Genomic DNA, 27,735 nt, shown 5'->3' on the forward strand with positions numbered 1-27,735 from the left:
GTGACAGGTACAACGTTTGGCGTGCAAGAAAGGACCACTTTAGTTAGCCGGCCCGTTTGATTGTATGAACTCAATTTAAAGCTCACAGGCCTAACTGTAATTGTTGTCCTTCTTTATTAATTTAAGGAAATAAATCCTCTTCTTTTATTGCGTTAATTCTTTACTTTCCACATGTCATCTTCTTCTTGCTTTTGCGGCAATCTCAACTTTCTTTTTCCTTCTTCTGTGTCTGTCACCAGAAAACCGTAATGATTTTCTAAATAATTGAAATTGTACAGTTTTGTTTTTATTATCAGTTAAATATTAAAATGATAATGATAATATAATCGATAAATAATATGAGTTTATCCTCTGTTGATAAAAATCCAAAAATTTTACTAATATACATTTTAAAGGTATATATTAATAACAATGTCATTATCATTTGTTAAACTATTTGCAAAAATATTAAACAAAAAATTATATAGATATTAATATTCTCTTTAACATAAAGATATGATAAATTCAAAAAAATATATAGGAAAGTTAAAGAAGTACCCTTGTGAAATTCATGAGAGAATGCATCAACTTATGAATTGTTTTGATACACAATAATTATTTTATATATTTTATAATATTTACATTAAAAGAATTTCCACTCAAGTACGTGGAATTCAAATAAATAGATGAAAGAAAATGTATTTTTCATCGTATCATAAAATTGGAGTAGTGGTGAGAAAGAATATGTCCGGATGATTCTCAAATATATCTTAGCCTTTGTTTTATAAAATAAAATAAAATATAATTCTTAATAAAAAATGTATATATAAACCTTCTAGAAACCCTTATTTAGATTAAATTTTCAGTTACACATTTAGTTATCTTTTCTAAAAATGACTTAAAAAGGAAAATCACAAAAACATATACACAACCGAAAAAAACGTATCATAAATCAATCTTTTTTCCATATATAACAAATACAACAAATAAATTAGTTTTAATAGAATCTCAAATACTATTCACTTTTACAGTTGTCCTACAAACACGTTTCATTTACAAAAACCCTCACACAAACACACTATATATAAACACACAGTTGTACACCCTCCCAAAACCCTCTGAATCTTTCGGTTCTTGAATATACATACAAATACTTACACACCCTTTTCATATCTTGTTCTTTCTTGTGAACTTGATGTGTTTTTCTTGCCAAAAAGTGTAAAAGATTGCAACTTTCTTGGTGGGTTTTTTGTTTAACAATGGATGGAAGTGATATATACAATGCAAGCAATAGTTTTAGAAAAAGTGGCAATCTTGGAAATCTTTCTTCAGTGTGGAGGAATAATGGCATGGATGTTTTCTCAAAGTCATCAAGAAAAAGTGACTTTTTTGATGATGAGGAGGCTCTGAAATGGGCTGCTCTGCAGAAGCTGCCTACTTATAATCGCCTGAGAAAAGGGCTTATTCTTGATCCTAGTGGGGAGGGTGGACATGGGGTTCTTGAGGTTGATGTGGAGAGTCTTGATGTGCAGCAGAGAAAGGAGTTGTTGGAGAGGCTGGTGAAGGTTTCTGAGGGTGAGAATGAGAAGTTCTTGATGAGACTTAGGGAGAGGCTTGACAGGTTTGTTTCGAAAACTCGAAAAGGCCCTCTTGATTTTGGTTCTTGTTGTAACGTATGTAGGAATGAATAGGGGTTTTAGTTTCTTGGTTTGGTTGTGTGTGTTTTATGTGTGATCAAGAATTTCGGGGTTTAAGGTTTTGTTGTTTGTGTTGAATTTTGTTTCTTCGTGTAATGTATGTGGTCATGAATTTTGGTTTTATGTGTGTTTTTGTGTGTTGGAATAAGGGTTTTGTGTTTCTTGGTTTTGTTGTGTTTATTTATGTAGAGTCGAAATTTCAGGGTTTAAGGTATTGTTGTTCGTGTTGAATCTTGTTTCTTGTTGTTATGTGTGAGGTCATAAATTTTGGTTTTATGTGTGTTTTTGTGTGTTAGAATTAGGATTTTGTGTTCTTTGTTTTGGTGTATGTGGTTTATGCGGAGTCGAGAATTTCGGGTTTAAGGTGCTCTTGTTTGTTGAATTTTGCAGAGTTGGGATTGCATTGCCCCAAATTGAAGTTAGATTTGAGCATTTAAGTGTTGATGCAAAGGTTTATGTAGGGAGCAGGGCGTTGCCTACTTTCTTGAATTTTGTAGGGAATGTAATTGAGGTAGGCTGAGACATGCATAATACAAGGTTTTTATTTGGTTTTTATTGTCTTCTTGTTGGTTGTCATGCTAAGAGTTCTTTCTTTTGAAAAGGGCTTTCTGAACTACCTCCACATACTACCAAATAGAAAGAAGGATTTGTCTATACTTCGTGATATCAGTGGAATTGTCAAGCCTTGCAGGTAACTGCATCAAGGGAATAACTTATATTGATTAGTATGTTGTTTTTAGTTTCCTGTTTTTAATAACGTAATATTAACTGCAGTTTGTGCGTCTTTGCAGAATGACATTGCTTCTTGGGCCGCCAAGTTCTGGCAAGACAACATTGCTGCTGGCTTTGGCTGGAAAGCTTGATTCTGATCTTAAAGTATGTAGTTTTAAATTTTTCTTGATCACTAGGTAGTAAGAGTATCCAACCTGAAAATGTTATTTTGTGATTTTGCAATGCTAGACTTCTGGGAGTGTGACTTACAATGGTTATGGCATGCACGAATTCGTACCCCAGAGAACTGCTGCCTATATCAGTCAATATGATTGCCATATAGGAGAGATGACTGTGAGAGAAACCTTTGCTTTTTCTGCAAGGTGCCAGGGAGTCGGATCTCGCTATGGTCAGCAAAAAGATTTTCTGTTGTAGAATTGTCGTAGTACATTTTCTGTTTATCTACTGGGACAGTATTTCGTGAATGTGGCATAATTTTATCTATTTTTCTTATCTTTGCAGAGATGCTAGCTGAACTGTCAAGAAGAGAGAAAGAAGCAAACATTAAGCCCGATCCTGACATTGATCTCTTTATGAAGGTAATATCTGTTTCCTGAAGAAATGTGCACTATGCAAGTGACATCTGTCTTACTTTATATCCCTGCGAAACGAACTGTTCTTTATTTCACCCTTTTTTTTCCCTTGAAATATGTCCAGCAGTGATATTTTTAATGTTTCACTCTTTTGTCCTTTCCTGTTCCAAAACCAACAAGGATTTCATACAAAAGATTTTCATCAGATGATGCGAGTGCTTCACCATCAACCATTCAAAATATAGCACATAATCTTCTTCCATTTTAATCCTATGATCGATTTCAAGGCAACCGATATCATTATAGCTAGATGTCCTGCTGATACTTGTGAGTTGTGTGATTTATTAATATATTTCCTCTGTAATCTCTGATGATCCAGGCTGCTGCAACTGAAGGACAAGAGGCCAGTGTGGTTACAGATTATATTATAAAGGTATTAACAACAACATGGCTATGTTTCAAAGAAAATGTAATAAGAAACTTAAGCCATCTTTTCTTTATTTTTGTCGCTAGCTTTTGGGACTAGAAATCTGTGCAGATACTGTGGTTGGAAGTGAAATGATAAGGGGTATTTCTGGTGGACAAAGGAAGCGTGTTACTACAGGTACAGAGGGAATCTAAAGTTAGCAGGTGTATTTTACTGATCTTTTGTTTGGTCGTTGCATTTGGATAACTAATAACTCTAAGCACATCATTTCAGGTGAAATGTTGGTTGGACCATCAAACGCACTTTTTATGGATGAGATATCTACTGGTTTGGACAGTTCAACAACATATCAGATTGTAAATTCACTACGCCATGCAGTCCACATTCTTCAAGGAACTGCTCTCATCTCCCTTTTGCAGCCAGCCCCAGAAACTTATGATTTATTTGATGATATTATCCTCCTATCTGATGGCCTTATAGTTTACCAAGGTCCTCGAGAAAATGTGCTTGAATTTTTTGAATCAATGGGTTTCAAATGTCCAGAGAGGAAAGGAGTTGCAGACTTCTTGCAAGAAGTAAGTGTGCATTATTTTTATAACATTCAACTACTTGACCTAAATTTCAAGGGCATGTACAGATGAGCCTTACAGGCATAATCTTATATCTTTTGTAGGTAACATCAAAACAGGATCAGAAGCAATACTGGTTGCATAAAGATGAACCTTACAGATATGTTACAGCCCAGGAATTTTCCGAAGCTTACCTATCATTCCATGTGGGGCGGAGACTCGGTGATGAACTTGGAACTCCATATCACAAGAGCAAAAGTCACCCAGCTGCTTTGACAACCAATAAGTATGGTGTAAGAAAGATGGAGCTCTTAAAAGCATGTACCTCAAGGGAAATTTTGCTTATGAAACGAAATGCATTCGTTTACATCTTCAAATCGGCCCAAGTAAGTATTGTTATATCACATGCCAAATATTGACGTTAGTTTTTGCTTGATAATAAAAAATTCATTTGTTCTGCTAGCTTTTCATTGTGGCATTGATTACGATGACATTATTCCTGAGAACTGAGATGCACAGAGAATCACTAAATGATGGAAGCATATACATGGGTGCTTTGTTTTTTACCGTAAGTACGATCATGTTTAACGGAATGGCCGAGCTGTCTATGACCATAGCAAAGCTTCCTGTCTTTTATAAGCAAAGGGATCTTCTGTTTTTTCCCCCTTGGGCGTATGCACTGCCTTCATGGATCATCAAAATCCCTATTTCATTTATTGAAGCTTTCATCTGGGTACTTCTTACTTATTACGTTATTGGGTTAGATCCAAATGCTGGAAGGTAAAATTTTATATGTTGCATTAATATTAACTTCTTCTTTAAGTGACTCATGCATGTTTCTAGGCTCTATAATGATAAACTATCCTACTGCAGATTGTTTAAACAGTACCTGCTTTTAGTACTCATCAACCAGATGGCTTCGGCATTGTTCCGGACTATTGCAGCAGCGGGAAGGAGTTTGATTGTTGCAAGCACGTTTGGTTCATTTGCATTGCTTATACTATTTGCACTTGGGGGCTTCGTGTTGTCACGAGGTAAAGACTGCAATTTCACCTTTTGCAAATTGTCTTAGTTGGACTAACCATGATGTTTCTTTTCCTTCTCCATATTTGTCCAATAGTTAACGTAAAGCAATGGTGGGTATGGGGCTACTGGACATCGCCAATGATGTATGGGATGAATGCCATTGCAGTGAATGAATTTCTTGGGCACCAGTGGAATCATGTAAGTATTAACTTTATAGACTTTAAGCATGTGCCTGTGCTCCTGTTTGAATCTTCGTCAGTTGAGCCACAACCTAATTAATGGAACTTTTTTGTCAAAGGTTCTTCCTAACACTACAGAGCCACTAGGAGTCTTGATCTTGAAATCACGAGGGTTCTTCCCCTATGGATATTGGTACTGGATAGGAGTTGGGGCATTGCTTGGATATATATTTCTTTTCAATTTCTCCTTCACCCTGGCTCTGAATTTTCTTAACCGTGAGTAGTCTGTACTTCTTAATATTATGTCTACTAATATTGAGAGTTTGTCTAATGATTTTCACAAAATTTTGCAGCTCTTGGAAAGCCTCAAGCTATTATACCAGCAGAAAGCTACAAAGGAAGAACTAAAGAGGGCGTTAATCAGCAGTCATTTAAAGGTTATACCGACACTCTGTGCTCCTTTTTTTTTTTCTTTTTTTTTTTTCTGGTTTTCCTATTTTTTGCATAAGATTGTCATTCTCTATATCCTAATAAACTTCAATGACTTGCAGATGGAAGTGATCATATGGCAAAAAATTCACCTCCATTTTTATCTGCTAGAACAGAAGATACTGCGGAGGCTCATAACAAGAGGAAAGGAATGGTTCTACCTTTTGAACCACACTCAATTACGTTTAACGAAATCAAATATTCTGTAGACATGCCTCAGGTAATTAGTAAGATGAAACAGTATTTATTCATGATTAGATATATATATAATCTTATATGTTTGTATATGACTTCATTGAAGGAAATGAAAGAGCAAGGTATAAGTGAGGATAAGTTGATGCTCTTAAAAGGTGTGAGTGGTGCTTTCAGGCCCGGTGTTCTTACTGCTTTAATGGGTGTAAGTGGTGCTGGAAAAACAACACTGATGGATGTACTGGCGGGTAGAAAAACAGGTGGATATATTGACGGTCATATTACAATATCTGGTTATCCAAAGAAACAAGAAACCTTTGCTCGGATATCTGGATACTGTGAACAGAATGACATTCACTCACCTCATGTTACTGTCTATGAATCTTTGCTCTACTCAGCGTGGTTGCGACTGCCTATAGAAGTTGATTCGAGGAGTAGAAAGGTCGGATATATAGTTCTATACATTGTGTCGCGTGCTTCTTAGAATTAAAAGCAGGAAAAGTCGCAGACAACCTAAATTTGAATTTAACTCTTTGGAACTTTTGCAGATGTTTGTTGATGAGGTCATGGAACTTGTTGAACTAAACACTTTGAAGGATGCACTTGTTGGCTTGCCAGGTGTAAGCGGACTATCGACCGAGCAGCGCAAGAGACTAACTATTGCAGTTGAGCTGGTGGCAAACCCATCAATAATATTTATGGATGAGCCAACTTCAGGTCTGGATGCAAGAGCTGCTGCTATTGTTATGAGAACAGTGAGAAACACAGTAGACACAGGAAGAACAGTTGTTTGCACCATCCATCAACCAAGCATAGACATTTTCGAAGCTTTCGATGAGGTTAAAATTGTTACTACAATAATGGCTATTCATTAGTTCTTATTCACTTAATTATGTTGATATTGAATATTGATAATGGGTTTCCTTAGTTATTACTGATGAAACAAGGAGGGCTGGAGCTGTATGTTGGACCAGTGGGACGGCATTCTTGCGAGCTAATTAAGTACTTTGAGGTGAGAATACGGATACGAAAAGCTATGCAATTAATTTTTCCAATAATTTAATTAAGTTCTGAAACATGATCATTCTTGTAAAAAGGAAATAGAAGGAATAAGTAAAATCAGTGAGGGATATAATCCAGCCACCTGGATGTTGGAAATCACTAGTCCTAAGCAAGAAATGATTCTTGGGATTGATTTCACTGAAGTGTATAAGAATTCGGATCTGTACAGGTTAGTTAAACTTTATCATTTCCATCTAAATATTATAACATCGGTTTTAGCCACATCTTTACAGGTTAGCAAATCTATTTTGGCCATCTATATATTATAACATGGCCAAAACGAATGATTTTTATCTAGTAATTTCAGAAGCAAGTTTTCTTTTTCTTTGATAATTATGCAGGAGAAACAAAGCTTTAATTACTGAATTAAGTACCCCTCGTCCGGGGTCAAGGGATTTAACTTTCTCTACTCAGTATGCTCAATCATTCCTTAGCCAGTTTGTAGCTTGTCTGTGGAAACAGAGAGCATCATACTGGCGGAATCCTTCCTACACTGCAGTCAGATTTCTCTTCACAACCTTCATAGCATTGATGTTTGGGACGATGTTCTGGGATCTTGGTACCAAGGGGTAATATTACTTTGATTCCTAGCTCTATTCCATGTTCCAACATTCATGTTACTATCATCTCTTAGTCCATCTAATATCTATATCATAAACACAGGAAAACTAGGCAAGATCTCTTCAATGCAATGGGATCTATGTATACTGCGGTTATCTTTATTGGAATCCAAAATGCTTCATCGGTGCAGCCAGTAGTGGCTGTCGAACGGACAGTGTTTTACAGAGAGAGAGCTGCTGGAATGTACTCGTCTTTGGCATATGCATTAGCTCAGGTAAACAGTTTATTGATTCTATATCTGAAGTCATTGTTCTTGGACTGTTTCCCATCTTGCCTGTTTTAACAAGAGTTGTTTTTTTTACTTGTAAAGCTTATTAAACTTCAAAACTGATACAAATTTTCATTACACTGAGCTGCTTTCAATCTGCACTTTCTAGGTTCTGGTAGAAATACCATACATTTTTGTGCAAACTGTGGTATATGGTGCTATTGTATACTCAATGATCGCATTTGAGTGGACAGCTGCAAAATTCCTATGGTACTTGTTCTTCATGTTTGCCACTTTATTGTACTTCACCTATTATGGCATGATGACCGTGGCTCTGACTCCCAACCCAAGCATCGCTGCTATTATAGCCGGTGCTTTTTACGGACTATGGAATTTATTTTCCGGATTTATCATCCCCAGAACTGTAAGTCGTTTAAATCCCATTTTTATTCAATTTATGATTACAACAATATCAACGATTTCATGCCATTTTCCTTTTATTTGGTAAAACAGAGGATGCCAATATGGTGGAGATGGTATTACTGGGCCTGCCCTGTCTCGTGGACACTGTATGGAATGCTGGCTTCTCAGTTTGGAGACGTGCAGGATGTGCTGGTTGATGCAAATATCAGTGTCGCAGAATTTCTGGAAACATTCTTTGGATTTCACCACGACTTTGTTGGAGTTGTCGCAGCTGTCGTCTCTGGTTTTGCACTTCTTTTTGCTTTCATTTTCGCGTATTCCATCAGAGTACTGAACTTCCAAAATCGATAGTCGTTACTCACCTGACTGAGTTTAGGCAAAGTATGACAACCTCTTACATGGATATAGTTCAGATCAAGTTTTGGTTACGAAATTCGCATTCTTTTTTTACATTTCAGAAACATCATTCATGTCTCAGAGCTCAAGTCCTTGTAGACAATATTGTCTTCCTACATAAATATTTGCATGAAGTTCATTTGATAATCACAACATTAGACATTCTGGTATAAATTTTTTGTTCTGAAATGTAATCAGATATCGAAATTTTTTGTTCAAGTTTTGCATTCTGAAATATAATTTCTGCCTACTTTGATAATCGCGTCTGATTTGAGATGTCATTTCAAATATCATTTATGTCGAAAAAAAATCATTTCGGTTATCATCACGACTTTTTTAGAGTCGAGGCATTGTTGGTTCTGGTTATGCACTTCTACAGTTCTACTGATGTGGCTGGATAATAATTATAATTTCCCGGAAGGCGTGTATAATTTAATTTAATCAGGACCAGAATTAAAATGTTGAATTGAAAGTCAACTATTTGACTCCACCTCATCACTGGCGTCATGCATAATAAAAAATCAAATTTTAATCCTAATTAGGCTCTTAACTGTGATTAGCTTACTACGTGATTTGGTAACGTGTCAGCCGGTACATAATAAATAATTAAAAGGAAAGCTCAGCAAATCTCCATTATATATTGGCGTTCCCGAAGGTAATAGTTAACGATATTTCTGATTCTCTCAACCGATTTGATCTTTAATTAAAAATAAAAAAATTTCGTATATTATTCAAAAAATATACGAAATAAGATAATTAATTAGTTTTTTTTTGAAACAATGATAATTAATTAGTTAGTTGATCTTCAAATATGATAATTTCAAATAAATATATTATTCATATAATATTTGCAAACAGTTATATCTATCTCATCATATAAATCATCAAGTAATAAATAAAATAACAACTAACCTAGTTTAGAGAATTAAATTCTATAAATCAATAACAAGGAGACTAAAAAATTTGTAGTATCATAAAATAAAATTCCATATATTAAAGGTATCAAAAAGAGTAGATTTATAATAAGAATAACCAAATAACTAAATAAAAAATAGTATCTTAAAATTTTAATAAATTTAAAAAAATGACCCCGTGAGCTGGAAATTGAGTTTCTTAGCAAAATAATAATCAAAGCTGAGTCAGAATAGATTTTCTTTCGCTATAAGTTTAACTCGTTCCACTCATATACAGTAAATAAAAGTCCACTTTATTTGAAAATCACAAAATAAATTTAGACTCCGTATAAAATAAAATGCACACCGCATTGCTGACATATGCGGTCACTGGAATGTGTTGACTGAATCTCAGATGAAACTAATTATCCACTCTTTTTGTGGAAATTAGAAAAGTGAATTTATATCGGAACCGTGTGGTACAGGTTGCCTTTTCCAGATTCGATAGAAACAGTTATCTCGTGTATACCGGTATTAATCTTTATCTTTATTTTTAGAGTTTTGGTACCTAACAATTGATTGTCTCCATTTCCATTGTTTCAAGAGTCAGGAAACTTGTTTTTTTAGTATCTGCAGAAAATTATAACAAATACTTAAAAAAAATGAAATTTTAATTTTAATCTGGACTCTTGAAATATAGATCCGACACCATTGGAAGCGTGTAATAACCTGTTCCCGACAACCAGGGACCAGGACCCTTATTTTTATTATCATGTTCATTTTTGTTACATAATTCATATTCTTTAGTATACTATCTTAAAATATATGTGATATAATATGAGTAATTTTAAATAGAGATAATATATGATCAATGATATTCAAATTTTATATAATATTTAATGGATGCAGAAAATAAAATAAAACTATAAATTTAAATATTAACACATAAATTTGAATCCCAATGAGTATACTTATTAATCATGAACAAAGCATCTCATAATTTATCATATGCATGAATAAGAGAAAGATATTCGAAAATGAGATTATATAAATTTTGTTTCTTCTCTAAACGTGTTAATTCCTAAAATACAATTTATTATGTCTAGATTCATTATACAGCCAGAAGAATTTTCAATGAGATTGGTTGAGTTGAATATTCAGATATTTATAATAATGCATATCACGAGGAAATATATTGATTAATATTAAAATGAAAAAAATACAGTATGCAGCAACAGTAACGTTCACATCGGGCTACAGCTTGTCAAACCACATGCAACTTGTATTATTTACCGTTGACCAATTGGCAACATGATTGCATTAACGCTAATGACAGATTATATAATATACATAAATAATAATAATAGTAATAAAATAATAGATGATTAAGATACTTTAATACATATCTCAAGGTGTTAATTTGTATCACAGCAGCCACGATCCCCGCGATTCATATTAGGAACACATAATAAAATAGGATTAATTATATAATATCTAATACCGGAGAAAATTATATAATCTATTATAATGGTGAGATATATGTACAAGGTTGATTTTCAAAAACGGCGTTCAATCAAGGATTAAGAAGATGTGTGAACAGGACTTGCAAGCAGCTTAACTTATAAGTAACTTACTAACAGTAAAATGCATTTATTTTTTGATTTAAAATCAGCTTTTAAGACGATGGTACTTGGAAGTTAGAGTTTTTTTATCATTTTAAAAATAAATCAGAAACAGACTTAAATTTAGAACTAAACAAGATTTAAATCGAAAAATTAGTTTGAGATATTTTATCCGATGACTATGCCCAACCCCTCCTGGTCACATTCTTTCATGCATAAATAGGGAAGTGGCATTAAATTTTATAGCAAAAAAACATCTCTAGCTAGCTTCTCAACTGCTATGATGTGCTGCATGCAATTTGCTCTGTATCTTCATGGCTTGACTTCTCATAGCTCTTAACACCAACCAATTTAACAAAAGGGTACAAGATATATCTGGATTGAGTTAGCTTGCTGCTACAAAAAATGGAGGCTAGTAATGTTCTGCGAAAAAGTGGAAGAAGTTCCAGGGAAAAAATGGGTAGTTTCAGGGGAAGTCTGAGGGCAACAAGTTCTTCAATGTGGAGAGATCAAGGAATGGATGTGTTTTCGAAGTCGATACGAGATGAGGATGATGAAGAGGCTCTGAAATGGGCTTCTCTGGAGAAGCTTCCTACTTTTGATAGGCTGAAGAAAGGGTTGCTTCTTGGATCAGAAAGTGCTGGTGGTACTATTGATGAGGTTGATATCGAAAATCTTGGAGTCAACCAGAGGAGGGCCTTGCTGGAGAGGCTTGTGAAGATTGCTGATGAAGATAATGAGAAGTTCTTGTTAAGGCTCAGAGATCGGATCGATAGGTAATTTTTTTATTTTTTTATTAGTATATTAACATTTTACTGTTTTTCGTGGTTGTAACATCCTACATCGATAAGAATTAGTATGTCCTGAGCCTACTGACCCGAAAACAAATGATGTAGCAGTAGCATATCTTTGATAGTTATTAAGAAGTGAAATTTGTGGTTCTGTTCTTGATTGTGATGGGATTAAATTTACCAGGGTTGGAGTTCAATTGGCTACAATTGAAGTCAAATTCGAGAATCTGCATGTTGAGGCAGAAGCTTTTGTGGGTAGCAGAGCTTTGCCTTCTTTCTTCAACTTCAGTCTTAGTATACTGGAGGTAACACTGCAGACAGACTCATGAATATTCGTCGTCGTTGCATCATCTGGTCTAGAACATGTATTTGATTCTGTTGATTTTCTTGTTGGTTTTGACAGGGGCTGCTAAATGCATTCCATATACTACCAAATAACAAGAAGCAGTACACCATTCTGGATGATATTAGTGGCATCATTAGGCCTTCCAGGTAGGCTTTACAATTTTTATTTTATTTTTTTTGACTTGCAGAGTTTAATTTTTTGAAGGAATTTTATCTGAACACTATTTCTTATGTAATGCTGCAGGATGACATTGCTTTTAGGTCCTCCGAGTTCTGGAAAGACTACACTGATGCTTGCGTTGGCTGGAAAGCTAGATGCCGGCCTTAAGGTTTAGTATCTGCAATTCTGAATTTTACATATTTTTGAGGAGTCTTGGCTGAAGAGTTTTTATGATAAATTTTAACACGATTGAAACTCCGTCTGCTCTTACCAGTCTTCGGGGAGGATCACATATAACGGCCATGACATGAAGGAGTTTGTTCCCCAAAGAACATCGGCCTATATTAGCCAAAATGATCTCCACATAGCAGAAATGACTGTGAGGGAAACATTGGCTTTCTCTGCAAGGGTCCAGGGGGTTGGATCAAACTATGGTTAGTAACCGATACTTGTTGTTTCTTTGCTTAGTATATAGACCGCTCTTAGTCTGCTGTTTGTAATACTTTTGTGTATCCCAGAAATGTTAGCTGAGCTTGCAAGAAGAGAGAAAGATGCACAGATCAAGCCTGATCCTGATCTCGACATCTACATGAAGGTAGCCCTATAATTCTGTAGCTGGAGATGTTGTAGTAGATATCAGACTCCTTCTTTATACTAAAAGTTGCATATTTGTTTCAATCCCAGGCAGCTGCAACAGCAGGTCAAGAGGCCAGTGTTGTCACAGATTACGTGATGAAGGTATAAATTTTTCTACAATTTTTTTTAACACTCTAATCCGGAGAACAATAGCTTGATAGTATATGAAACTATTGCTTTGTACTTAATTGCAGGTACTGGGACTTGATGTCTGCGCGGACACTCTGGTTGGAAACCAGATGCTTAGGGGGATTTCTGGTGGACAAAAGAAGCGAGTTACAACAGGTTAAACAGACATAAGACTTGATTAACATTATGCAATCAAGTAGATTAATGCTAAGCTATATGTAAGCTAATAATTATGATTTAATTACAGGTGAGATGTTGGTTGGACCATCCAGAGCACTTTTTATGGATGAAATATCTACTGGTTTGGACAGTTCTACGACGTATCAGATTGTTAAGGCACTCAGGCACAGTGTGCACATTCTGCAAGGAACCGCTTTCATATCACTTCTGCAGCCAGCTCCTGAGACTTTTGAGCTGTTCGACGACATTTTTCTCCTATCTGATGGCCACATAGTGTATCAGGGACCCCGTGAACATGTGGTTGAGTTTTTCGAGTCCATGGGATTTAAATGTCCCCCAAGGAAAGGTGTTGCTGATTTCTTGCAAGAAGTGAGTTATATATCTACTATCATTTCCTTAATTTTTTTTGCTTACTTGCAACTTAAAATTGGAAAAAAAGAAGAAAAAGAAGCCTCATATGTTGACATATAATTGGGGTGCAGGTGACATCAAAGAAAGATCAGAGACAGTACTGGGTACACAGGAATGAGCCTTACAGATTTATCACAGCTAGAGAATTCTCCGAGGCATTCCAGTCATTCCACGTTGGACAACGACTTGGAACTGATCTAGCAACAACATTTGACAAAACCAAAAGCCATCCAGCTGCTTTGACAACCGATAAGTATGGTGTCAACAAGACAGAACTCTTGAAAGCACTGACTGCAAGAGAACTTCTGCTAATAAAGAGAAACTCATTCATCTACATATTTAAGATTGTCCAAGTGAGTTATTTCTATATACATCATTCGTCGTGTTTGATTGTTTTTTATGCCTAGTGATTAACGACATGAACTTGTTATCTTTTTCAGCTTGTGATTATGTCCTCCATAGTTATGACATTGTTCTTAAGAACCGAGTTGAACCAAGACACGACGACTGAAGGAGGGGTGTACATGGGTGCTTTGTTCTTTTCTGTGCTTATGCTAATCTTTAATGGTTTATCAGAGCTTGCCATGACAATAGCAAAGCTTCCGGTCTTCTATAAGCACCGAGACCTTCTCTTTTTTCCCACATGGTCATATATTCTCCCAACATGGATCGTCAAGATACCTCTTTCTTTTGTTGAGGTTGCCATTTGGGTAGGCCTCAATTATTTTGTCATCGGATATGATCCAAATGCTGCAAGGTGAGAACAATTTCATCAATATACTTATCACGGATTTATTTGCAAATTCTGTAGTGTTTTTGTGCCTAATGAAAAATGACCTTATTGCAGATTTTTCAAGCAATACCTGATACTCATACTAGTGAACCAAATGGCAGGAGCATTGTTTCGTATGATTGCTGGACTAGGCAGGATAATGACTCTCGCGATGTCCTTTGGAGGATTTGCAATGCTTATCCTTTTCACTTTGGGTGGCTTTGTCCTAGCTAGAGGTACTGCATTTCAGTTGAATGTCGGTACCATGCTCCTCTAACCTTTTAACGCGTTTACTAACCGAGTTGCTTATGATGTGATGATGCAGGGGATGTGCCAGATTGGTGGATATGGGGCTACTATTGCTCCCCAATCATGTATGGAATGAATGCCATTACTGTGAATGAATTTCTCGGTCATCAGTGGAGCAAAGTAAGTTTCGATGCCCTTATGACTTATCCTATTATGGCTATGCTGCGAAAATAAACTGATCAGAACTCTTTTTCTTGTCAAAGTTGAATAAAAATACAACTGAGACCGTAGGGGTTGCACTTCTGAAGTCGCGAGGTTTCTACCCATATTCATACTGGTATTGGATAGGGGCAGGCGCATTAGTTGGATTCGTTTGCTTATTCAACTACGGCTACATGTTGGCACTTATTTATCTTGATCGTAAGAGTTCTACATTTTTTTAAAATAATTTTATTTCTGATTCATGTAGTTAATAAGCAGCTTACTAATATGTACTATACCCTGCAGCTCTGGGGAAGCCGCAGGCTATTATACCAAAGGACGGTGATGCAACCGAGCTGGCAGAATCGGCTGCTGAGGATACTCATGAGAAGAAGAAAGGAATGGTTCTTCCTTTTGAGCCACATTCCATCACATTTGATGACATCAAGTACTCTGTTGACATGCCACAGGTTTGTAAAAGGCCCGAATTGAATAGTTGTGAATTTGGATCCAGATTGAAAATTGTGGAAATCTCAACTGTCTGGATGATTTTTTAGGAAATGAAAGAACAAGGTATTACTGAGGATAAGCTATTGCTTCTGAAGGGTGTGAGTGGAGCTTTCAGGCCTGGCGTTCTTACTGCTCTAATGGGCGTCAGTGGTGCTGGTAAAACAACTCTGATGGATGTGCTGGCTGGTCGAAAGACGGGTGGATATATTGAGGGCAACATTACTATATCAGGGTATCCGAAGAAGCAGGAGACTTTTGCGAGGATAGCAGGGTACTGTGAACAGAATGACATCCATTCGCCTCATGTTACTGTCTACGAGTCCTTGCTCTACTCAGCCTGGTTGCGCTTGCCTTCAGAAGTTGATACTGAAAAACGAAAGGTTTGTCTGAAACATATATCTGAATAAGAGTCTGAATTAAGAACTAACTGTATCATGCCTCAATTTATTTTTTTCAAGAAACAAAAGTATAAGGTTTGTCATGTACAGATGTTTGTGGATGAAGTCATGGAACTTGTTGAACTGGACAACCTAAAGGATGCGCTGGTAGGTTTGCCAGGCGTAAATGGCCTTTCAACTGAGCAGCGAAAGAGATTAACCATTGCTGTTGAATTGGTTTCAAACCCCTCAATTATATTCATGGATGAGCCTACTTCGGGGCTGGATGCACGAGCTGCTGCAATTGTGATGAGAACAGTCAGAAACACTGTGGACACTGGAAGAACCGTGGTTTGCACTATCCATCAACCAAGCATTGACATTTTCGAAGCTTTTGATGAGGTACAAGACCTTTAAATACAACCTACATTTGTGCAATTTCATGTAATTAGTCAGCATTAGACTAAAATATTTTTCTTGAATGATCCGCAGCTCTTCCTGATGAAGCGAGGAGGAATGGAATTATACGTCGGGCCAGTTGGTCGTGACTCTTGCGAGTTGATCAAGTACTTTGAGGTGAGAAATGTTACAGTTTGCTCTGAGTCTGATACTTGTTCTGCTTGTTCATTCCGAATTCTAATACTTGCCTCCATTTTTTAAAAGGACATCGACGGAGTAAGTAAAATCCAAGACGGATACAATCCAGCCACCTGGATGCTCGAAGTCACTGCATCATCTCAAGAAATGATCCTAGGGGTTGATTTCACTGAAATCTACCAGAATTCAGATTTGTACAGGTACAAAATTTCACTTTTCCGCCTCTTCAATAGTGCAAAAAACGCGATACTAATTTATAAACTATGCAGGAGAAACAAAGCCCTTATCAAAGAACTTAGTTCACCACGCCCCGGTTCATCAGACATCAGCTTCCCTACTCAGTACTCGCAATCTTTCTTCGTCCAATGCTGGGCTTGTCTATGGAAACAACGATCCTCATATTGGCGAAACACGTCTTACACTGCAGTGAGATTTATTTTCACAATTGCTATATCATTAATTTTCGGGACAATGTTCTGGGACCTCGGTAACAAAATGTAAGTTGTACACAGAGAATTACAAGGCTCAAAATTGTTAGCCTCGAACAAAATCTGATTCAATATTTTTTATAATTTGCAGAAATTCTCGGCAAGATCTTTTCAATGCAATGGGCTCAATGTACTCTGCTTGCCTCTTCCTCGGGTACCAAAATTCCTCCTCCGTGCAGCCAGTGGTGGCAGTAGAACGAACCGTGTTTTACAGAGAACGAGCTGCTGGAATGTACTCCGCCTTGCCATATGCCTTTGCACAGGTAAAATTTCCGCGAAATTTTTATTTCCTCATTCCTGATTAAATGAGCTCGTTTGTTTCTGATTAACCGCTATATCTGTCCCTCTCCAGGTCTTAGTAGAAATTCCATACGTCGTGATTCAAGCCATAGTATACGGTCTCGTTGTCTATTCCATGACAGGCTTGGAATGGACTGTCGAGAAATTCTTTTGGTACGTGTTCTTCATGTTCTTCACGTTCATGTACTTCACCCTCTGCGGTATGATGACCGTGGCCTTGACCCCCAATGTCGAAGTTGCTACCATCATTGCTGCTGCATTTTACGGACTTTGGAATCTCTTCTCAGGATTCATCATCGCCCGACCTGTAAGTTCTTGATTATCATACAACGTCAATTTCAATCAAAAATATCTTAGTTGCAATATTTTTTTCAAAAATACTGTGCAACCTCAGTTGCAACTGTTCTAAGTTCTAACCGAAAAATCTAAATACTTTAAACTAGTTTTGCAACCTCATATGCAATTTTAACCGTATTTTTTGAGAAAGGATTTCAAAGATTTTTGCACATTTTCAAGGACTTAACATATTTTTTTCAAAAAAAAAACAAATAAACAGGCTTTTCTCAAAAATACCTAAATTACAAAAAATAATTCCAAAAATACGACGTTATCTTATATGCAACTTCAGTTACAATTGTTTTAACCTGAAAATCAGCTACTTTCAACCAGTTTTGCAACCTCACATGCAACTTTAATCGTACTTTTGTCCCGACATCTAACGTTATGTTTTTGGCCTTACTGTTCGACAACAGAGCATGCCTGTCTGGTGGAGATGGTTTTCATGGATATGTCCACTGGCTTACACGTTGTACGGTCTGATCGCGTCTCAATTCGGGGACATGAACGACACGTACCTGGAAGATGCGGAGCAAAATGTGCAGCAATTCGTCGAGGATTATTTCGGGTTCGACAAGGATTATGTGTGGGCAATCGGACTAGCCGTCGTCGGATTTACGTTCACTTTCGGGTTCGTGTTCGCGTATTCAATCAGGTCGATCAATTTCCAGAGACGGTAGGAACGTTGCTGCAGCTTAGCTTTTCGAAAAGATTTTTCATCTCTCGCAAGAAGAACAGAGTTTGGTTTTTGTATGTTGAAGATCGTTGCAGGTTTTGTTTGATTTTGTCAGTTGATTCTGTATAAAATATGACTAGTTAGCCAGCTACACTGTGTAATCACTGTATTATATTTTTTAAACACTTGATAATTAATACTTATGATGTTAATGTTATTTATTTGTACCAATTTCGATGTGCGAGTATATTTAATTATTAAAATAAGAAAACTAATCTGAGTTCGAATCCGTTAACCAAAGCCATAGAAAATGATATGACATGAAATTATGGCTAACTTACGAAATTTCGACTAAACTTCAAAATTTTGTAATATAAATTTATCCTGATTTTAACCCGGTGGAGTAGGCTCAAAATCTTACGGAAGACGATAACAAAATCTTACGGAGGCTCAAAATCTTACGGAAGACGATAACGGAGGTTACTGTTGTATGAACAGCTAATAACTAACTAAGTTGGAAAAAGAAAAGAAAAGTCAGTGGTCAGACTTATAGTAGTATTCAACAATTGATTGTGCAAGTCGACTTTACATTGTAGAATTTGTATTACGTAATTACACAGCAAAACAAGAGAAATATTTGTACAAGTCTGATTGTTTCTAGATGATACTCCTATCCTATCCTACGAATATTACAGAATGAAGTATGAAATATTTCAAATGACATGCATGCCTGTTTGAAAATTACGCACCCTATAATCCCATTATTGGGTCTAATCACAAGGGTTTTCCTTCGATAAGTGTTTGCAAATATATCCGTACAGTTTCATGAATAATTTTTCAAATAAAATTCTGTATAAAGACATAATTAAAATAAAATAAAAAAATCTGACAAAACACTGTTAATTTATTGAGTTACATTTAAAAATTTATCAAAAATTGTAATAATAAATACAGCAAGATCTTGGTCAGAGATAAATTTCATGAATTTATACAAGTAATTGTTTTATAAAAAAAATTGATATTTGATGGAAAATATATGTGTTACACTTGCAAAGGATTAAATTATAAATACATCTGAAATTTTGAATTTATGCACTGCTGTTGTGGGTGTAAAGGGAGAAGCTTCGGACCCAAATAAATGGAAGTCCGAGAACCTGCTCTAAAATGAAATGACCATTACTGAATTTGCTTTGAAAATCGCCAGCAAGTAAGATTACAGTGTTCAAATTCGATCCAAACACTTTTCTCCAGCTATTATTATTAATTTTAAATTCTATACGGATAAATCTTAATTATCCAACACATAAAAACACTTTTTAATTTTAATTTTGAAATTAACAATATTTTATTTTAAAAATAATATAAAAAAATAAGTAAACCCGGCGTACGTGTATTTATGACCTTCACTGTGCATTGAATACTTGTCAAAATATTACCAGAAAGACCAACTTGTCAAAGCGATGGGTTGATTGTTGATATTGCACATGCAAAATTACAAATTCACAAGCCTGTTGGTTTTGCTTATATCATTATATATTATTTTGAATTATTGAATTCAAAATAAATAAATTTAGTTGAAAAGATCACATGTTTGCATGTTTGGAGGGCATGTCAATTTTAATATTTATGTTTATTTATTGATTGGAAGTATTTTTTCAGTAGATAATATTATAAATATATAAGTTTGTATATATTTTTAATAAATTGTCACTAGAATATCTCATATTCGCTCCTTAATAAATGACTTTTAAATTAATAATTTTACTGCAAATAAATAATAAAGTAAAATGACATATTACCAATTGATAATTGAATATATTAAAAATTAATCATTAAGAGTCTCAACATATATTAATACAGAACTTTTTTGCAACTTTCTAGTAATACAACAATAAGCAGCAAGCCAAGCCAGATACATTTGAACAGAACAGAAGTCGCAATCCAAGTACTAGAAAGTAGAAACAAGATTGTTCGAGAAACAAAATTTTCTTCTGGTATCCACAGTTCAGCAGCCATGACCCATGAATCTTCCTCTCATTTCCTACCTCATTTACTTCCTGCATGTACACATTTCATATCACAGTATAAATACCCCACCAGAAGCATGCACACAACATTTTAAACCCTCACCACCTTTCTCGTTTCCGTCTCCGCTACAAGAAAAACGGCTAAATTTAACCGACCTTAAATCTGTTCGGGACTATATATAGTGTTTAATTTGTTTTGAGGGTATTGAGTAAAGATGGATGGAGCAAATATATACAGAGCAGGGCATAGTTTAAGGCAAAGTGGAAGGAGCTCTAGGGAAAGAATGGGAAGCATGAGGGCAGGGAGTTCAGTGTGGAGAGACAAGGGAATGGATGTGTTTTCGAAATCGACAAGAGAGGAAGATGATGAAGAGGCCTTGAAATGGGCTTCTCTTGAGAAGTTACCGACTTTTGATCGGCTGAGAAAAGGGCTGCTTCTGGGATCACAAGGTGCTGGCTTTCGTGAAGTTGATATTGATGAGATTGGAGTTCATCAGAGGAAGAATTTGGTGGAGAGGCTGGTGAAGATTGCTGATGAGGATAATGAGAAGTTCTTGTTGAAGCTCAGAGATCGGCTTGACAGGTACCCCTCGTCTCTCTCATTTTTTTACGATTTTTTTCCACTGCTTAGACATGTATTTTAATACTCCTACCAAATATAATTCATATTTTATTTTTAATGTTATTTTTTTTATATAAGAATTTAAACATTATACTTCTATTTAGAAAATAAATAGTTGTGAAATAATTTATGAAACTCTTTGTAGGAGTCTTAAATGTATGTCGAGTTTTCCATCTCGTAAAGAACTTTGAGAGCGGAAGGAGTATTATTTTTAGTAACACTCTTTTTTGGTGTTGTTTATATTATACACAACGTTTTTATCAAGTCGTGTCAAATAAACTCAAAACTATAAAAAATGAGATAGAGGGAGTATTATATAATTTTTTTCCTAAGTATTTTAATTGCTTAATGTTTGTTACTGTTTTAGTTGATGACAAACAAATTTTAGTTTTGAAATTGTTTGTGATTGGATTGATTTAGAGTTGGAGTGGAGCTGCCCACAATCGAAGTCAGATTCGAGAATTTGAATGTTGAAGCAGAGGCTTTTGTAGGGAGCAGGGCTTTGCCTTCTTTCATCAACTTCAATCTTAGTATTGTAGAGGTAACAACAAACACACGTAGATATTCACAGTGACTTGATTAGTCTTTCCGTATTTTTTCTGTGGACGTAGCATTACTCTTATTCATTCAGTTAGTTATGTAAGTTCTTTCTTTCTTGGTTTCGCTAGGGGCTGTTAAACACAATCCATTTACTTCCGAATAACAAGAAGAAACTAACAATTCTTGACAATGTTAGCGGAATCCTCAAGCCTTGCAGGTGAGTTCTGATCAGGACAACTCAAATTATTAATCCCAGTCTTTGAAGTTTATATTTTTATGGCCTTTTTGTCGAATACTGATCTTTCGTGTGATGTGTTGTAGGATGACATTGCTTTTAGGGCCTCCGAGTTCAGGGAAGACCACGTTGATGCTTGCTTTGGCTGGGAAGCTAGATCCCACCCTTAAGGTAAACTTCACAAAGATTGATCAATGAAGAAAACTATTCTTGTTGAATTTGAAAACTAAATTAGAAATATCAAAATTTGTTGTGCAATACTAGACTTCTGGAAGTGTGACTTACAATGGCCATAGCATGAAAGAGTTTGTTCCCCAAAGAACAGCTGCGTATATCAGCCAACACGATTTGCATATTGGAGAAATGACTGTGAGAGAAACCCTAGCTTTTTCTGCAAGGGTCCAGGGGGTTGGATCGCGCTATGGTTAGTCTTAGATGTTATATATTTTTATATTTTACTGCAGCAATTGATTTTTCCGTCATAGTAAAATGCTTATTGTCATACGACTTGTCTATATTTTGTAGAAATGTTGGCAGAGTTGGCAAGAAGAGAGAAAGATGCAAATATTAAGCCTGATCCTGATCTTGATATCTACATGAAGGTAAAAAAACATGGAAATTCATAAAAAAAAAGGAAAATGACTAAAGCAATTCGTACATGTCATCTTTGTGAAAGCCTTAAATACAGGCCCGAGTAAACTTGGCTCTATCGTTAGTATAACTATGTAAACTTTGTTTTTATAATCCAGGCAGCTGCAACAGAAGGTCAAGAGGCTAATGTCGTGACTGATTACGTTCTGAAGGTATCAAAGTTCCCCGTGGAGCCTTTATTTTACATTTGATAGAGGTGACATGACAGTAAATTAACTAACTCTGAATTCCTTTGCAGATTTTGGGGCTTGATATATGTGCAGACACTATGGTAGGTGATCAGATGATTAGGGGTATTTCTGGAGGACAAAAGAAGCGTGTTACAACAGGTTAAACAAAATTTGATTCGACTTGCAGCCTCAAGCCAGTAAATACTCACATATTTAGCTAATATTTGAGAGCTAATTAATTTTGCTGCTAACTACAGGTGAGATGCTGGTTGGACCATCAAGGGCACTTTTTATGGATGAAATATCTACTGGTTTGGATAGTTCGACAACTTTTCAGATTGTAAAAGCACTTCGACACAGTGTGCACATTCTACAAGGAACCGCTCTCATATCTCTCCTGCAGCCAGCCCCTGAGACATACGAGCTATTTGATGATATTATTCTTTTATCAGATGGCCACATAGTGTATCAGGGTCCTCATGAGAACGTGCTCGAGTTTTTTGAATCTATGGGATTTAAATGTCCACAAAGAAAAGGTGTTGCTGATTTTTTGCAAGAAGTAAGTAACCTGTGCTTACCTTGTTTATCTACTTGCTCGAGTTGTAACTTAGTATAGAAGTTGATATACCTTGTACAATTGTGGTGCAGGTGACATCGAAGAAAGATCAGAAACAGTACTGGCTCCACAGAGACCGGCCTTACAGGTTTATAACATCCAAAGAATTTGCTGAGGCTTTCAGATCATTCCATGTCGGACAACATGTTGAGAATGGTCTTGCATCCTCATTTGACAAAGCTAAAAGCCATCCTGCTGCTTTGACGACCCAAAAATATGGTGTTAACAATACGGAACTCATAAAAGCCTTGACTGCAAGAGAAATTTTGCTTATGAAGAGAAACTCATTCGTTTACATATTCAAATTATCCCAGGTGAGTTCCCATCATATCTATTTTTGACAGATTTCATTGTTCAGAGTTCAGACATATGTAAAAACTTGTAAATTTTATATGCTTGTAAATTTTTTCAGCTGACGATGATGGCTATAATCACTATGACATTGTTCTTTAGAACCGAGTTCAAACAAGATACAACCACTGATGGAGGGCTATATATGGGTGCTTTATTTTTTGGTGTGGTTATGCTAATGTTCAACGGGCTTACTGAGGTTGCCATGACTATAGCAAAACTTCCTGTCTTCTACAAGCAACGAGACCTTCTCTTTTTCCCTACCTGGTCTTATGCTCTTCCAACATGGATTACCAAGATACCTGTGACAATTTTAGAGGCTGCTGTCTGGGTAGTCCTTACTTACTATGTTATCGGATTTGACCCAAATGTTGGAAGGTAAACTAATCAAGCCAGAGGATTACTAGAAGGCCTTGTTCTCATAAGGTTTTAGTTTAGTCTTTGTGCTTATAACAATGAAAAATGATTCTCATTGCAGATTTTTCAAGCAATACCTATTACTCTTGCTCATTAACCAGATGGCTTCTGGATTATTTCGGATGATCGGGGCATTGGGGAGGACTATGACACTTGCAATGACATTTGGCGGATTTTCATTGCTTATACTTTTTGCATTAGGTGGCTTTGTCCTAGCTCGAGGTATTAGATGCTAATTAACTATAAATCATGTTCTTCAATTTATAAAATTTAGTAAGCTTGTTGCTTATATCGTGTGATTTATCAGGGGATGTACCGGATTGGTGGCTATGGGGTTACTATAGCTCCCCCATGATGTATGGTATGAATGCCATGGCGGTGAATGAATTTCTTGGCCATCAGTGGAACAAAGTAAGTTCTGCACTTATTTGGTTAATTTTCTACCTATTTTTTTGTTTGAATTAACTAATTCTTTGTTTTTTCGCATAAAGTTAACCTCAAATGGAGATACTGTTGGAGTTGCACTGTTAAAATCTCGAGGTTTCTTCCCTTATTCATACTGGTACTGGATAGGGGCAGGTGCATTGGTGGGATTCATTCTGCTACTCAATCTCGGCTACACGGTGGCACTCAAGTATCTTGATCGTGAGTGCTTTACTTTCTAATATTTCAGTTTTGCTCTTGTTTAGTTGCATGATTAATTAGTTTGTTGGTTTCGTGTTATCCTGCAGCTCTGGGGAAGCCTCAAGCTATGATACCAGTGGAAAGTACCGATGAATTGACAGAATCCACTGCTGAGAATAATCAGAACAAGAAGAAAGGAATGGTTCTTCCATTTGAACCACATTCCATCACATTCGATGATATTAAGTACTCTGTTGACATGCCACAGGTATAATAGAGCAGTTTTGGTTATGCGCTTTTTGATTTAAAGAGAAAATAATTGTTTCGAGTTGTCAAAGAACATAAACCTAAAATGTTTTAATTTAAATCCTTGTAGGAAATGAAAGAGCAAGGTGTTTCTGATGATAAACTATTACTTCTCAAGGGCGTGAGTGGGGCTTTCAGGCCGGGGGTTCTTACTGCTCTGATGGGTGTTAGTGGTGCTGGTAAAACAACTTTAATGGATGTATTGGCTGGTCGGAAAACTGGTGGATACATTGAGGGTAGCATTACTGTTTCTGGGTATCCGAAGAAGCAGGAGACTTTTGCCAGGATAGCAGGGTACTGTGAGCAGAATGACATCCACTCGCCTCATGTTACTGTCTACGAGTCCCTGCTCTACTCAGCCTGGCTGCGGCTGCCTGCAGAAGTTGATGCCAACAAAAGAAAGGTCTGTCTGAATTTTAAGTACTAACTTATAAGCTATAAGTCTATAGTTTTCATCGAGCTAGGAGCGAAGAATTAACCACAAAATGCCCTGTCTTTTTACAGATGTTCGTAAATGAAGTCATAGAACTAGTTGAACTAGACAATTTAAAGGACGCGCTGGTAGGTTTGCCAGGCGTAAATGGCCTTTCAACTGAGCAGCGAAAGAGATTAACTATTGCAGTTGAATTGGTATCAAATCCCTCAATTATCTTCATGGACGAGCCAACTTCAGGGCTGGATGCCCGAGCTGCTGCAATTGTGATGAGAACGGTTAGAAATACTGTGGACACGGGAAGAACCGTTGTTTGCACTATCCATCAACCAAGCATCGACATATTTGAGGCTTTTGACGAGGTGAAATCTCCTTATACAAAACATTATGTTGACAAGCAAGACGAGATGATTTTATTGTAAATTTAATACTAACGTTACACGGGTCACAGCTTTTCCTGATGAAGCGAGGAGGAATGGAGTTATATGCAGGGCCAGTGGGCAGGCAATCTTGCGAATTAATTGCATACTTTGAGGTGAGTATTGAAGAAATTTAGAAACGAGTTCACGGTCTATAAATTCGTTACTTTGTCTGATTGATTATACTAAAACTTTTTCTTCGAAAGGGAATTCAAGGAATAAGTAAAATCAAAGACGGATATAATCCAGCCACCTGGATGTTGGAAGTCACAGCAGCTTCTCAAGAAATGATTTTGGGGGTTGATTTTACTGAAATATACAAAAATTCAGACCTGTACAGGTAGAAATTCGACTTCTAAGGTCTTTCTACGTCGTTATAAATGCCTTAATTTCTAATGGTCTAAGAATAATACAGGCGAAACAAGGCACTTATCAAAGAATTGAGTACACCTCGTCCGGGCTCCTCTGATCTCAGCTTTCCAACTCAGTACTCGCAATCTTTCTTCGTCCAATGTTGGGCTTGTCTATGGAAACAACGATGCTCATACTGGCGAAACACGTCTTATACTGCAGTAAGATTTCTGTTCACGACTGCTATAGCATTGATCTTTGGATCGATGTTCTGGGACCTTGGTTCCAAAATGTAAGTTGCAAACTTCAAAATTACCATTTTTAAAAAGATTAAATCATATTCTAATAAGCCATCTTACTAAAATTGGATGATTTTTCAGGGATTCTCGGCAAGACCTGTTTAATGCAATGGGTTCTATGTACGCTGCTTGCCTCTTCCTCGGGGTCCAAAATGCTGCTTCAGTGCAGCCAGTGGTGGATGTAGAACGAACCGTGTTTTACAGAGAAAGAGCTGCTGGAATGTATTCCGCTTTGCCATATGCCTTTGCGCAGGTAATTGATCCTTGTGATTTTGTTAAAATATAGCATAAAATCCATTTAGGACCTTCCACTAACGTCTTAAGGTTTTAGATAGACCGACTCTCAGTATGATATCAGAATTACAAAAACCGATATAATTAGGCCTTTCTCTTCACAGGTTTTAGTCGAAATTCCATACATCATGGTTCAGGCAGCAGTATATGGCCTCATTGTCTATTCAATGATCGGCTTTGATTGGACAGCCACAAAATTCTTCTGGTACTTGTTCTTCATGTTTTTCACCTTCCTCTACTTCACTTTCTTCGGCATGATGACCGTGGCCGTGACTCCCAATGCCGACGTTGCTTCCATCATCGCTGCTGCATTTTACGGAATATGGAATCTCTTCTCAGGATACATCATCCCACGCCCCGTAAGTGTTTTTTAAAAATATTATAAGATCCTGTTGGGACGTTCCTGACGTATTACTTAACACTTACGTTACGTCTTCTTTTAACGTGTTACCAGAGTATGCCTGTGTGGTGGAGATGGTACTCTTGGGTATGCCCCGTTGCATACACATTGTATGGTCTGATTGCATCGCAATTCGGAGACGTCGAGGACAAGAGACTAACAGATAATAATCAGACCGTAAAGGAATTTATCGAAGATTATTTCGGGTTCGAACATGATAATGTGTGGGCAGTTGGACTTGCAGTCGTTGGATTCGCGCTTCTTTTTACCATCACATTTGCTTATTCCATCAAAACATTCAACTTCCAGAAGCGGTAGAATCGTCAATTATTTTCGGTTTGCTCTTTCTTCTTGTTGTACAAAAATTTTCCGAATTTTTTTTATTATATCGACTTCAATTCATCGAATCATCCCCAGTCCAAAGGGATTTGGTCCAGTTGTATAAGCCTGTTGGACAATACCATTTTGGTACTGGTTTTATTGTGCACGTTTATACAGTTGTATCCGCACATAACATTACTTTCTCTGTCCCCTCGTTTCTTTACGTTATTTTTCAGCACGTTTTTCCATACTCATTTAAAGTATAATTTCATAATTTTTTTTTTATTTTTTTTCTCTGAATAAAAAATTGATATTTAACCTTTTATTCAAAAAAAGAAAATTTTAGAAAAAAATTATACAACTATACTTTATAGGATACTCAAAATACATGCAAACAGTGAACGTAAACAACCA

The 27,735-nt window shown here is 36.3% G+C and overlaps 3 protein-coding genes across 4 annotated transcripts; all 3 read left to right on the forward strand.

Annotated features, from left to right (window-relative positions):
* Positions 1–1,037: 1,037 nt before the first annotated feature.
* Positions 1,038–8,791, forward strand: LOC108193196 (pleiotropic drug resistance protein 1-like). Its single transcript, XM_017359753.2, has 24 exons — positions 1,038–1,600; positions 2,067–2,187; positions 2,279–2,367; positions 2,468–2,552; positions 2,637–2,796; positions 2,910–2,986; positions 3,360–3,413; positions 3,494–3,584; positions 3,681–3,982; positions 4,081–4,362; positions 4,440–4,756; positions 4,850–5,010; positions 5,097–5,200; positions 5,301–5,457; positions 5,535–5,618; positions 5,733–5,890; positions 5,972–6,304; positions 6,411–6,701; positions 6,791–6,874; positions 6,960–7,093; positions 7,266–7,493; positions 7,588–7,759; positions 7,923–8,177; positions 8,267–8,791. The coding sequence occupies exons 1-24, from the start codon at positions 1,239–1,241 to the stop codon at positions 8,525–8,527; spliced, it is 4,362 nt and encodes a 1,453-aa protein (XP_017215242.1). The 5' UTR covers positions 1,038–1,238; the 3' UTR covers positions 8,528–8,791.
* Positions 8,792–11,313: 2,522 nt separating this feature from the next.
* On the forward strand, positions 11,314–18,476 carry LOC108196093 (pleiotropic drug resistance protein 1-like). Of its 2 annotated transcripts, XM_017363194.2 has the most exons (23): positions 11,316–11,863; positions 12,063–12,183; positions 12,282–12,370; positions 12,468–12,552; positions 12,658–12,817; positions 12,902–12,978; positions 13,068–13,121; positions 13,214–13,304; positions 13,396–13,697; positions 13,811–14,092; positions 14,180–14,496; positions 14,587–14,747; positions 14,837–14,940; positions 15,024–15,180; positions 15,268–15,431; positions 15,519–15,851; positions 15,960–16,250; positions 16,341–16,424; positions 16,512–16,645; positions 16,715–16,942; positions 17,025–17,196; positions 17,286–17,540; positions 17,986–18,476. In XM_017363194.2, the coding sequence occupies exons 1-23, from the start codon at positions 11,493–11,495 to the stop codon at positions 18,247–18,249; spliced, it is 4,296 nt and encodes a 1,431-aa protein (XP_017218683.1). In that variant the 5' UTR covers positions 11,316–11,492; the 3' UTR covers positions 18,250–18,476. The 2 variants fall into 2 exon arrangements, with proteins under 2 accessions (XP_063937326.1, XP_017218683.1); XM_064081256.1 differs by having other exon boundaries at positions 11,314–11,863; positions 16,512–16,942.
* A 1,931-nt stretch (positions 18,477–20,407) lies between these two features.
* On the forward strand, positions 20,408–27,444 carry LOC108193541 (pleiotropic drug resistance protein 1). Its single transcript, XM_017360247.2, has 23 exons — positions 20,408–20,855; positions 21,315–21,435; positions 21,563–21,651; positions 21,756–21,840; positions 21,934–22,093; positions 22,195–22,271; positions 22,419–22,472; positions 22,559–22,649; positions 22,748–23,049; positions 23,139–23,420; positions 23,519–23,835; positions 23,936–24,096; positions 24,182–24,285; positions 24,366–24,519; positions 24,606–24,766; positions 24,875–25,207; positions 25,309–25,599; positions 25,689–25,772; positions 25,863–25,996; positions 26,072–26,299; positions 26,388–26,559; positions 26,705–26,959; positions 27,055–27,444. Exons 1-23 carry the CDS (start codon positions 20,488–20,490, stop codon positions 27,316–27,318), a joined length of 4,287 nt encoding a protein of 1,428 aa, XP_017215736.2. The 5' UTR covers positions 20,408–20,487; the 3' UTR covers positions 27,319–27,444.
* Positions 27,445–27,735: the final 291 nt, after the last annotated feature.

This window comes from Daucus carota, chromosome 7 (genome assembly GCF_001625215.2).
Source record: "Daucus carota subsp. sativus chromosome 7, DH1 v3.0, whole genome shotgun sequence".
In the NCBI taxonomy this organism is placed as follows: domain Eukaryota; kingdom Viridiplantae; phylum Streptophyta; class Magnoliopsida; order Apiales; family Apiaceae; genus Daucus; species Daucus carota.